The sequence below is a fragment of the Pelodiscus sinensis genome, chromosome 1 (genome assembly GCF_049634645.1).
Source record: "Pelodiscus sinensis isolate JC-2024 chromosome 1, ASM4963464v1, whole genome shotgun sequence".
NCBI lineage: Eukaryota > Metazoa > Chordata > Testudines > Trionychidae > Pelodiscus > Pelodiscus sinensis.
This window is the reverse complement of record NC_134711.1, coordinates 227162642-227175323: the sequence shown is the minus strand read 5'-3', so window position 1 is coordinate 227175323 and position 12682 is coordinate 227162642. Positions and strand designations below refer to the sequence as shown.

Below are 12682 nucleotides of genomic sequence, written 5' to 3'. Positions count from 1 at the left end.
TTTATGGTATAGTGCTGTTTTAGATATATTTAACTCTTCATCCCGGGTTGATTCTACTAGAGAGAACAGAAATTGGGGAGAAGGTTTGAAAGCTTTAAAAAAAACATTCTAAGCTGTGAGGTCTTGTTACTTTCTCTAATCCTGGTTTATCACCTGAGGTTTGGTTAAAGAATATTATTTTTCTCCTGTTCAAAAAAACAGTGTTTAAAAAAAGATAAAGCACATAACATTTCCTTTAATTATTTCTTCTGACTGTAAAATAGTTGTATGATTTTATCAACTGTTCCCTTGATTTCTCTATTTTTTGCTACTTTTATTGATGAAATTTCGGATGGATTGCTCCTGAATTGCAACTGAGCAACCTAAAGCTTTGTGTTTAATAGTTGCAGAGAACATTTTTATGAGAGGAAAAGTTAATTTTATATTAACTAGTAAAACTACTATTGGTATTTAGTATTTGAGACAGATTTAAATGTAAATGTTTAAATCTTCCAAATGCTTTGCATACATGTTGTCACTTTATCTGAAATATTTTAAAAGACGCCCTTTGATAAATCCAGTATTTTGGCATATAATAAAAATATTTCAACACTATATTTACTACCCATAAAATTGATAAGACCAATATAAATGTCTTTTACATTTATATTTTTGTCTGCAATTCAGTGTCTAATCTGCATTTTTATTTGCTTCCAGTAGCCTCTAAAGCTTTCACATTAAATAAACAAACAATAAAATCAAATACCTCTTTTAAATCAAGAGTCTGAGTTAGGTCCCATTAACAAAAAAGTTTAGCATGTTATAAGACAGTTTAAATTTAAGTGAAATTACATGAAGTAAAATGCAGTTGGTTGATCATCAATGGACTGATGTTTTCAGCAAACAAATACTATTTTTGCTCTATACTGTTTTCAGTCCATTTGAGCAATCCAGTAAACACTGTGTAGTAGTGACATACAATATGAGATGGATATTTTAACCTGCTCATGATCTGGACAGTTTAAATCCTGTTTCACATAACATTTTTAGATGTAATTTTTAAGCTCAGAAGAGTTCAGGAAAGAAGAGGTTCACTTACAGCACCTGGGACAGCTCCTTATAGCATAAAGCTGTATACTGTATTCATTTCAAAGTGGTTCAGCACCAGGCTGTACCCCATACCAGGAACAAAATCCAACCCCTCTGCCAGAGAATTAATTGCCCTTTGGCACATTTGTGGTATGATATTCTCTGCTGTAGCTCCCTAAATCAAAAAGAAGCACATTCCAGCACTAAAGATAAAACACAACATTTCTCCAGGGATATCAAGTTTCCAACTCAATCCAGCTGTACCTGTCACCTGTGACATAGACCCACCTACAAAAATGCCCCTGGCAGCCTCCAGCTCATAAATGAGACCTAGAAGCATTGGCAAATGCTTCCACCAGATGGATTGATCTAAGGACAGCTTCTGGCTACAAGTGATCAGCTACTTGTTCAGCCTTGGGTCCATGGAACCGGTCCCTCAATCAGCAACAGCTAGGAGCTCCTACCACAGCCCCAATTAATACACTTCAGTCCCTTGGCTCTGGGGACCAAACACACCTCTAACAGCTGCAGAACCAAGATAAACAAACAAAACAACACAAAACCCAGTCCCAGTCTTTTTGAGTACAGAAGATACCAACTGAGTACTCACCATGTTGACTTCAGAAACCATGTCGATACTGGCAATGTCTATGTTCATCCCAACGCACACAGGAGGCCCTGGGGAGGGGGAGGAGAAGCCATCAGCTTACCCAGAGAGCGGCTGGCAACACGTTTTTCCCTAAAAGGAAACACTTTCCCATCCACACAGAGAGCTGGATAGTGACTCACACATACAGACACAGGAAAGAGCCAGACACCACAGTTCTGCCTGAATAAGGCAACTCACCTCCAAAATCCGGCCGGAGGCGAATGTCATAGCCTTTCAACAATTTATCCACAGTTTCTTTCACGAAGGACATGTTTCCTGGATCGTTCACGCTGTGGGATAAATGGCAAGTGCAGGTGGGAAGAAGGCAAGGTGGGGGGTAAAGAAAAGAAAGAGAAAAAGAAGGTGGGAAGGAATAGGGGAGATAGAGTAGGAGATGAGGAAGCCGGAGAGAGCAGAGGAGGTATGGGGGTAGGAGAGGGCAGCGCAAAAAGGTGGACGGGCATTGAAGAGGGAAGAGGAGACGGGGAATGGGCATCAGAGAGAGGCGAGGGCAGAGCAGATAGGAATGGGGTGGGAGAGGGCAGAGCAGATAGAAATGGGGTGGGAGAGGGCAGAGCAGAGGGGGTGGGATGGGAGAGGGCAGAGCAGATAGGAATGGGGTGGAAGAGGGCAGAGCAGAGGGTAGGAGAGGTCAGAGCAGGGGGGAGAGAGGGCAGAGCGGAGGGGGGTGAGAGGGCAGAATGGGCGGGGGAGGGCAGAGCGGAGGGGGGAAGCGCAGAGAGGCGAGCGGGGCAAGCCCCGGGGAGAGGGGCAGAAGAGAGAGGATCAGCTCGGTTTCCTGCATAAGCGCAGCCCTTGCACCCAGCCCCGCTGGCGGCGCGGAGCAGCCCCTACCTCTGGGCGCAGCAGACCACGGCCACCAGGACTGGAGCGGAGAAGATCCCGAAGATCCTGCCTCCCCCAAAGCCCCACATCCCTCCGCTCCGGGCTCCCTCCGCGCAGCAGCAGCCGCCGCCGCCGCCGCCGCCGCGACCCGACAGCCGCCCGCTGAGGAAGAGGCGGAGGCGAAGGCGACAGTCCCCCACCCTCCAGCCCGGCCCGGGAGCCGCCCGCACGCCGGGCTGCAGAGACCCCGGCGCCGGGCTGTGCCGAGCCCCGGAGGAAGCCCCCTCCGCCGGAGCCCGGCTGCCTGGCTCCCCCTCCCCGCCTCCCGCCCGCCCCTTCTCCCTCCGCCGGGGAGGGGAGGGGAGGCTCCTCGGCTGGGCGGGCGGGGGAGCGGGCTGTGCCGGGGCCGGGGTCTCAGGCGCTGGGCGAGCGGCGGCTCCTCCCGGGAGGGCGGGAAGCTCGGCAGGGCCGGGCCGGTGTATGGTCGCTGCACCGGCTGCCGTGCCCTAGGGCACCCCGAGCGCCACCCTCCCCCCTCCAGCTGCAGCCACCCCGGCCCCGCGCTCCGGGCACCCGCAGGCCCGGCAGCGAGGCAGGCGCCACAGGTGCCGCGGAGCTGCTCCCGCCACTGCCCGGGGGGCAGATCCCCGGGGCACGCGTGACCGGCTGAGCCCGAGGCGGCCCCCGGGAGCAGCTGCCAGCGCCCGCAGCCACGCACCTCCCAGCCGGGCTGAGGAGCGAGGAGCGTTTCCACCGCGCAACGCCCCGGGCCAGGCTCCGCCAGTGCCTCAGCTCCCTGCCGCGGCTCCCTCCACCTACCCCTACCCCACCCCACCGCTAGGGCCACGCGGGGAGCGCGCCTCCCTGGGGGCGAGCACAGGCCAACCGGGGAGCGGGCAGCGCTGGGAAATGAGGGCAGCCCCTGCAGCCAGTTTCTTCCGCTCACTGGGGCCCGAGAACAGGAGTGAGTGCGGAGTGCTGCTTCCTCCCGCCCCCAGTCCCGCTCCGCTCATGCCTCTGTGAGTCTGGGGGCTGGGGGCTGGGATTGGCATGGGGGGTGGGGGTTAGCGCAGCCAAGGAGATTAGGTGAGATTTAGGAGTTTAGTGCAAGTGCCTGAGGATGGCAATCCCTCAGTGGGCAGGGCAACTTCGTGGAAGTGCCTGCAGTCTCAATTTTCAAAAGGGTCCGATAATGTTGAGTACCCAGATTCAGGCATCTTGGGCCTGTTTTTCACAGCTGCTGAACAACTGTAGCTTCCACAGAGGTCAGGTAAAGTTGTGAATGCTCAGCAACTGTGGGAAAGGGGGGAGAATTCAAGCCCCTAAATGTTTCAACCCTTGAGCATTCCCCTGGGTCTCAAAAAACAAAACACAGATAGAAAGATCTTCATGATTTTAAGGCCTAACATCATTTGTGACTACATGGGGTTGGCCATATTGAATCTATGGCTGCACAGGGAATCTGCAAATTGGGGAGAAATACCAAAAAGCCTAAAGAAAGAAAAGAAAAGATTAGAAAATGCTGAAAGGATACAGCTTATGGACAATAGACTATAGCATAAAACATTTAAAACATTGAGGACTTTTCTTAGATTTTCTGTTTTCTAATTTTAACAAAATTCTTTAGAGGATTCAGCACATTTGATAAATGCCCTCTTCAGGTTCATTGGAAATATATCAGAGGTCTGACTGAACCAACATTCCTGTAGACTCTGCTGTGTTTTATTACTTAAAATACTCTTCCTCTTGTCTGACCTCTCCGACTAACCATATCCATTTATTTGTTGATAGCTTAAAAGATAGTCCAATTGGGGGAATCCCTGAGACAGGGAATTGGAAGTAGGATATGAAGCATGTGTCCTCCTGGACCATGTTTTCAATCTAAGTAGTAACTGAAAGTCATTATACATGAAAGATTGTCAATGAAAAAGAATAAGTGATCTCCTGGTCCTTGATCTGTAGTCCAGAATACAAAGAGGCACCATGACAACAATCACTAATGGGCAGACTCAGCGGGAGGACCAGAATGGAATATGTATAGAGCAGTGGTTCTCAGCAAGGGGTATAGGCACCCCGTGGGTACACAGAGGTCTTCCAGGTGGTATGTCAACCCATCTATATCCATGTTTCTTAACCCAGGGGAAGTCTAAGGGAAGGTTGCAAGTGCAGGGCTCTTGTTATGGAATGGCAAGCAGAGAAACTGCCCTGGCCCCACACCACAGCATAAAGCTAAGTTATATGCTTCAGCTCTGGGCAATGGGACTCAGGCTTCAGACACCTGAAAATGATATAGTAGTCAGGAAAGTCTGAGAGTCACTGGTGGAGAGAATGAATTCCATTCTCAATTCTACAGTTAGTATCTCACACTCAGGATCAAATCATATATTTGAAACCATTTAAAATGAAAATTTGTAGTGCAGCTGTTTATTCTGATGAAAAACTGTAGCTTTCAGGACTGGACATTGTATGTGTATCTGATCTGCCTCTGATTAAAAAATTGTCCATGACCAGAAAAACTGGTATTCCTCTTTTCCAGATGTCTGCCACAGTTATCTCTAGGAAAATGGATAGGCCAAAAATGAGCAGTTGAACCTCTTATATGGAAGATCAGGTATCAAAAGTTAAGGTGGTATCTGTGCAGCTGCTGATCAGATATATAAAAGCATATGCCTGCCAAGTCTATAGATACGATGTAGTTCACTGGAAGTGCAGATACAATGATGGAAATCATTGCTCCAAGAGGGGGTGGGATTTTAGATGCTAAGAATAATTTTTTTGGAGGTGGGACTTGTTGAAAAATGTGGATGTAGGATGAGGAATATTCCAGCTTTCCTCATGGTAGTCAAGAACATACACCTTAACATATTACTGAAGAAACAGAAGAGGAGGCACTGACAGGGAGATCGCGATTCTAGGAGCCAATCAATGCATTAGGGAGGTCTGCTTGCAAGCAACTCATAGATTGTGTATTCTCTGTAAGGGATCAATCACCAAAGCTGCAGCAGAAAGGCTGGATTGAAAATCAGGGAAGAGGAACTCAACCACTCAGCACTGGCAGACGAGTTGGATGTAACTGGCAAAATGGACACAGCTCAGTCTCTGTATTGGTCTCAGAACTATCTGATGGAGCATCTTCTCTTAATTTTCTCCTTTGGCTTCTTATGGCTGACTTTGGTGAAGATGCTATCTGCCTACGGATAAAAATGTAAATTCAGATGGCTCAGAAACCCAAATTAAAGGCAGACAAGATCCAAAAGGGGAAAGAGAGAATCAATGCTAGAACTGTAGCAATATCTTTTGAGAAATTAGGGATCTTAATTGTATTAAACTGGGAATTATACTACTAGCTGTCTGCTCTGCATTGTAGCATTTTAAATATCCTGCTGGCTTAATCTGCTGAGATGTAATTAATTCATGTAATTGGAAAACTTATATTTTTCCTTGTAGAAAAGCTTGACTTTGTCAAAAAAACTGGAAAAAAAATGGCCCAAAAGATTTTGATTAAAATCTTGAAATGGCCTCCAGAAAGAAGACACTGTTCACTTCCCCCACCCCTTTGCCTAAAATTTCTTGTGGTAGGCAGACCTTTAGAGTGAAGACAAAAGTCTGGAGACTGTGCAGTTAGAGTCAGGTCTTAAGGAATGCTGTGAATCCTGTCTCATAACCACACATACTGCCTTCACATCTTTTCAAAAGATGAATCATAATGGCTAGACAAAATATTTAGGAGAATAATCTCATGTAAATCTAGTGTGCATATTAGGACCACATTGTGCATCTTTGCACATGTTGAGTACCTCTCCTATGGTTTCAAAATAGCAGGTAGTGAATGGTGTTGCATAAATGCATTTGTTTCAGTTGCATAACCTCTTGTTTTTCATTTAATTTTACTAAAATAGTTATTTTGAAGGTTTTGACATCCTACAGATTTTAACATTTCAGTTTGGCTACATTCAGGTGAGGTTTAAATCAATGTGAATAATGGGAACAGACTCTGGTCCTTAATGTGATGTGTGACCTAAATGGTTCTGAATTATTCTTTATAGTTCAGTTACAAAAACTAAGACCATTATTTTCTCAACTCCAAGAAAACTTGGCTGAAATTTGCTTTACTTAACAGATTTAAAATAGAAATCTTGTATCATGGCCACAATTTTTTATATGGCAAAAGTTCTGAATTATGCAGAATAAGAGTCAGACCCATCAAAATAAAAATCTATTGACAATTTGGCACAGATGCAAATGGTCAGGGCTCTTTATAACCTAGGTTTTTTATAATAAAGATTAATATTTATGCACTCAACTAACATATATACATTAGAGAAGTCTAAAGTGCCTTCGGAATAATATTCTTAATGACTGTCTTGGGAAATGTACAATTTAGGTCTGGAACAAACAAACAAACAAAGTGAGGCTTCTGAGTTGGCAGTTGATGGAAGATCTAACATGGAGACTGTCAAGAGTTCCAATCTACAATCGTTCACCAAGAATCCTAATATTTACATCAAACGTATATGTATTTTAATATTTGTCCAAAAGTATTATGAACACTGTTTGTTTGTATGATTTGTTAGTTGGGCTTTATGTTAGTTATTTATACCATAACAATCAGAGGTTCTGGTCAAGACTGCAGCTTCATCATACTATACACTGCACAAGCCCAGAACAAAATAGAAAAGGGCTTGTTATTTGATTTGTTGATATTGAATGTTACATATATCTGCAGAAAAGGTCAAGCTGATTACTGGTAACTCTAACTTTAATACAGTAGTAGCATTTATATAAGGACTAGCTAAAACAAACAAAGAGACATAAGCTTGTGCTGATTTTTTTTGGACAAATGTCCTTTTGAGTTTTTCCTGATCAACGAGAAAGTGCAAAGACTCAAAACAAAACAAAACAAAAGCAAAAAACTTCAATGATTTGGCATCAATTCTGACTTAGTAAGAGTAAGAAGAGTTCTGAAGATGATAATAAAGGGTAATAAAAAAAATAAATGACAGATGGCTGTAAGCCTTTTTTGCTGTCCTGTACACAATTTCTTAGGCCTCATCTATACTTACCAGGAGATCAGCAATGTGGGGATCTAGCTCTTGGGTGTTAATTTATCAGGTCTAGTAAAGACTTGCTAAATCGTCCGCCTATCAATTCTAGTTCTCCAGCAGATCAAGAAGAGTAAGAGGAGTTGACCAGAGAGTTCTCCCATCAACCGTCCCTCCCCCCTTAGTGGGAGTAACACAAACTAAGGTACATTGATTCCAGCTATACTATTCATGTGGCTGGAGTTGTCTATCTTAGTTCGACATAGCGCCATAATGTAGATCTGGCCACACTTATGAAAAGGTATGGCTTTCACAGACAGTGGAACACAAGGAAGGAGTCTGTAAGCAATATTTTCAGTGTCTGAAGAATATGGAAAGATGTCTATGAGTAGACTGTGTCCACACTTGCACCCTGTCCAGACACACCCCCTATTGATGCCTATAGAAGTTCTATTGAACACTTGAATTTCAGGAATAAACCCTCACCCCCATTCTCACCTGACCCTGATAGGTTCCCTGGCTGTACCAGATAGCTCTTCCCTTTCATACCAATAATGCCAACAGCGTTTTTGATGCATTCTGAGCATGAGTGACAGGAAAGGAAGTTGACTGCCCAAAATCAAGCCTCTAAGTTTGGATAGTGTGCCAAATTCTTCTTTAATATAGCTATTGAAATTAGTATATATACATCCACTGCAAATAATCAAAAATATACCTAGGATGAGTTTGTCCACATAAATATATTTTTAAAATGAAATTATTGTTAGGGATGTATGTGAGTTGGTGCCTAAATGAATAGATATACACACACAAGGATCTGAAATATTTTCTACCTTAATGTAAAGATTATTATGTGGCTCAAAATAAGTAGCTTTCTAAGTATGTGTTCATAAAGATGTATAGCATTTTAAAAGGGTCAATGTTCCATTTAAAGAACATAATGGCAATTAGAAGTTATTGTTCATTACTTACCTTGTATCATAAATAGCATATAATTTTTTGTTTTCTTCAACTGCATTCCTAGAAAAAGAGAAAGTACATTTGATTTATTTATATGTTCTATATTGATAATCTAAATAAAACAGAATTTTAGGTCTTCAGGATCTTCACACCCTCATTATAGAATATAGATATGGAAAAAATATCTGATAATTGTCTTGTCCAACATTTGCCATGACAAGATTGTTACAATATGCAGGAAGTAATCTCAACATGTTTTAAGTTATGAATCTATAACTCTGTTGCAGAGAAATTAAAAACAAAACAATAGTCACTACTCTTGTGGCACCTTCAAAACTAAACTATCTTCTATAAGGTTCTTTCTGCTGACATGACAGAAGGAACTAACTAAATCTTGAAGTCAGTTCCAAATTTCCATTGATTTTAATGAGAGGAAGAGCAGGCTCAGACAATGTTTGCAGAACATTGTTGACACTGCTCATATTATTAATATAACAACAGCAGTTTAAGCAAGGTCATTTTTGAGAATGGTGTGATAAATGTGGGAGGTGCTCTAAAATGACTATTGATTTGTATCCCAAACTGTGATTGGTGTGCTATGTATGTTAGTCCAACAGCCAGGATCACACAGTATTCATACACACAGTCATAACACAAGTAATCACGGGTGATTACAATCCATTAAGACTGAATTGGGTCTAACTACCCTAACAATGCAGGAACCACTATAATGGCGTATTCCTAGATGTATGCTTTGGCCAAGTGGTTCTCAACCAGGAGTACACATACCCCTGGGGATACACAGAGAATACTTTCAATGGGTACATCAATTCATATAGATATTTGCCTAGTTTTACAACAGTGTACATTAAAAGTACTAGTGACGTCAGTACAAACTAAAATTTAATGCAATGATTTGTTTATACTGTTCTACATATTATACACTGAGCACAAATGTAAGCACAATATTTATATTCTAGTTGATTTATTTTATAATTATATGGTAAAAAAGAGAGTAAGTAATTTTTCAGCAAGGGTACATCTACACTAGCCCCCTAGTGCTAACTAGGGAGGCTAATGAGGATGACCGAAATTGCTAATGAAGCGCGGGATTTAAATATCCCGTGCTTGGTTAGCATATTCCCAGCCAGTCTCCATTTTGGAAACTGACTAGCCCAAAGTAACTGCCCGCGTCTACACACGGCAGAGAAGCGGGATTCCGAGATAAACCCCTTAGTTCAAATTAACTGTTAAACCTCATTCCACAAGGAGTAACAGTTAATTCGAACTAAGGGTCTATCTCAGAATACCGCTTCTTTGTTGCATGTAGACGCAGGCAGTTACTTTGGCCTAGTCAGTTTCCAAAAGGGTGACTGGCCAGGAATATGCTAATCAAGCATGGAATATATAAATTCCGTGCTTCATTAGCAATTTCGGTCATCCTTATTAGCCTCCCTAGTTCGAACTAGGGGGCTAGTGTAGACGTACCCTAATACTGCGTTTTGACACTTTTGTATTTTTATGTCAGATTTTGTAAGCAAGTAGTATGTTTTAAGTGAGGCTAGCCCACCAATGTGGGGGGACAGAGGAAGGGGGCAGTTGCCTCAGGACCTGGTGATTCAAAGGGGCCTGGGGCTTCTGACTGCTGCTACTGTGGCAGTGACAGCATCCACAGCCCTGGGCCCTTTACATCTCAGCTCTGAGGGCTGGGGGGGAAGGGGCATTACACTTGGGTGGCATTAAGGGGAGTAACGGTAGTTCGGAATAGGACCCTAGTTCGAGCCCCGTGTAGCCGCGCTTCAAATCCCGGGCTTCATTAGCAAGTGCGGTATGCATACATTACCCCGCTAGTTCGAACTAGCGGGGTAGTGTAGACATACCCAGGGTTACCTTAACCAGATTGCAAGTACTCCCCACAGCAAAGTCACACCCAAATTACCATGTCCTCAGTGTTTCTGCATACATCCATGTATGTCCAGGAGGTGTATGCCACAGTTCTTTGTGCTGAGATGCTCCAATCAATTGTTTCAGAGGCGGGAGAATCTGTCTGTCCTCATTGGTGAGTTGGCAGGCTCCAGCCTGAGTTAGCCTGGAGCTCAGGCTCTAACCCACAACCTGAGCTGAGTGAGCTACTCAGATCTAAAAGCATCTCCAAACCCTGGTCAGAGGGTTTTATGTGTGGATGATGGGGCAGGTAGGGGAGGGCTGTGTTAAGAACCTGGTTTAACTGTGCAGCGCAGATATACTTTCAGAGATGAACTGAGACCAGGCTGGTGTCCCAGGAGATATCTTGCTGTCTCAAAATGTTTGTTGGTACACAGCTTAACCTGTAACTCAAGAGGAAAGCCCATCAAATTGAGCTACTAGTGAAACATATGTTTTGCTGAGACTAACTGTGCATTTAGCTGTTTGTTGTTTTAAAATCATGTTCGCTAATGCTTTGTTCCAACTGCTAAATAAAATACATTAGAAAGGCTGTTAGTCAATTTCACAGGCCACGAGTTGTCAGAGGGAGGAAATGCAGGTACCTGAAACCCAGTCAGACCTGCAGTATGATAAAAGTGGGTAACAAAGAACAATATACTTTGATCCTATTCTAAGAAAAGAATCACAACAGTCCATCCCAAGACAGTTAAGGGCAAGAACTGAGGGGTAAACTCACAGAGGGTATGTTTACACTACCCTGCTAGTTCGAACTAGCGGGGTAATGTAGGCATACCGCACTTGCAAATGAAGTCCGGGAATTTGAATTTTCCGGGCTTCATTTGCATAAAGCCGGCCGGCGCCATTTTTAAATGCCGGCAGTTTGAACCCCGTGCCACGCGGCTACACGCGGCATGGAGTAGCTAGTTCGGATTAGGCTTCCTAATCCGAACTAGCTGTACTCCTCGTGGAATGAGGCGTACAGCTAGTTCGGATTAGGAAGCCTAATCCGAACTAGCTACTCCGTGCCGTGTGTAGCCGCGCGGCACGGGGTTCGAACTGCCGACATTTAAAAATGGCTCTGGCCGGCTTTATGCAAATGAAGCCCAGGAAATTCAAATCCCGGGCTTCATTTGCAAGTGCGGTATGCCTACATTACCCTCCTAGTTCGAACTAGGAGGGTAGTGTAGACATACCCAGAGACAAGAAAGGGCACTACACTTGACAGCAAACAGGCTGTCCTTAGGATTTATGGGGCCCTACCTAGTACTAATAAATTATGCCAGGGCTGGGTAAAATATGGCCTATGGACCAGATCCAGCCTGCTAAGCTTCTACATCCAGTGTGCTGGTGCAAGCAGAAGCCTCACCACTCAGAAAAACGTATTGGAGGGCCCTGTTTGTCTTTGAACAAATAAGAGCCCAGGCGAGGAGGGAGAGGCTTCACACACTGATCCCACCCCAGCTTAATCTTGCACCTCCCATTTGCCTGTTTCTGGCCAATGTGAGCTATCTGTTTGAATAATAGGCAGCGAGCAAAATACCGTATTTTCCGGCGTATAGGGTGACTGGGTGTATAAGACGACCCCCTATCTTTTTAATTAAAAGATAGGGTTTCATCTTATACCCCAGCGCCCCTCCGCCTCCTTTGCTCCCGGTGTCCCTGGTCTGCTGGAGATGGTCCCCAGCAGACCAGAGGCACCGGGAGCAAAGCCGCCAGGAGCGCCTGGGCTGACCCCCCCCCCCCCCCGCCGGAGCCCCTCCGCGGCTTTGAAAGCCTCGGGGGAAGCCGGCGGCGGGGCATCCCAGGCGCGCATGGGCTGCCCCCCCGCCGGCTTCCCCCGAGGCTTTCAAAGCCGCGGAGGGGCTCCGGCGGGGGGGCAGCCCATGCGCGCCTGGGATGCCCCGCCGCCGGCTTCCCCCGAGGCTTTCAAAGCCGCGGAGGGGCTCCGGCGGGGGGGCAGCCCATGCGCGCCTGGGATGCCCCGCCGCCGGCTTCCCCCGAGGCTTTCAAAGCCGCGGAGGGGCTCCGGTGGCGGGGCATCCGGCGTACAAGACGACCCCCGATTTTTGGGGGATGTTTTTTAACTTCAGAGGTCGTCTTGTACGCCGGAATATACGGTATCCCTCCCTCCTGTCCTTGTTTTTGTAGCTGTTCACAGACCCACATAGCCCGACAGCCAGTGCAGGGGCAT

At 45.2% G+C, this 12682-nt stretch overlaps 1 protein-coding gene across 3 annotated transcripts in view; it reads right to left on the bottom strand.

Moving 5' to 3' along the window:
• The window catches only part of GABRB3 (gamma-aminobutyric acid type A receptor subunit beta3), a 282050-nt gene that overhangs the window by 162770 nt on the left and 106598 nt on the right, over window positions 1-12682 (bottom strand). Inside the window, exons 2-4 of one of the 3 annotated variants that reach the window (XM_006116094.4) lie at window positions 8578-8625; window positions 1916-2007; window positions 1679-1746 (exon numbers count right to left, since the gene is read on the bottom strand). In XM_006116094.4, coding sequence (XP_006116156.1) covers window positions 1679-1746; window positions 1916-2007; window positions 8578-8625 — 208 coding nt within the window. Of the gene's footprint in view, window positions 1-1678; window positions 1747-1915; window positions 2008-2572; window positions 2849-3281; window positions 3357-8577; window positions 8626-12682 lie in introns of those variants that run through there. The other 2 variants (XM_075916425.1, XM_075916421.1) reach the window with 2 other exon arrangements.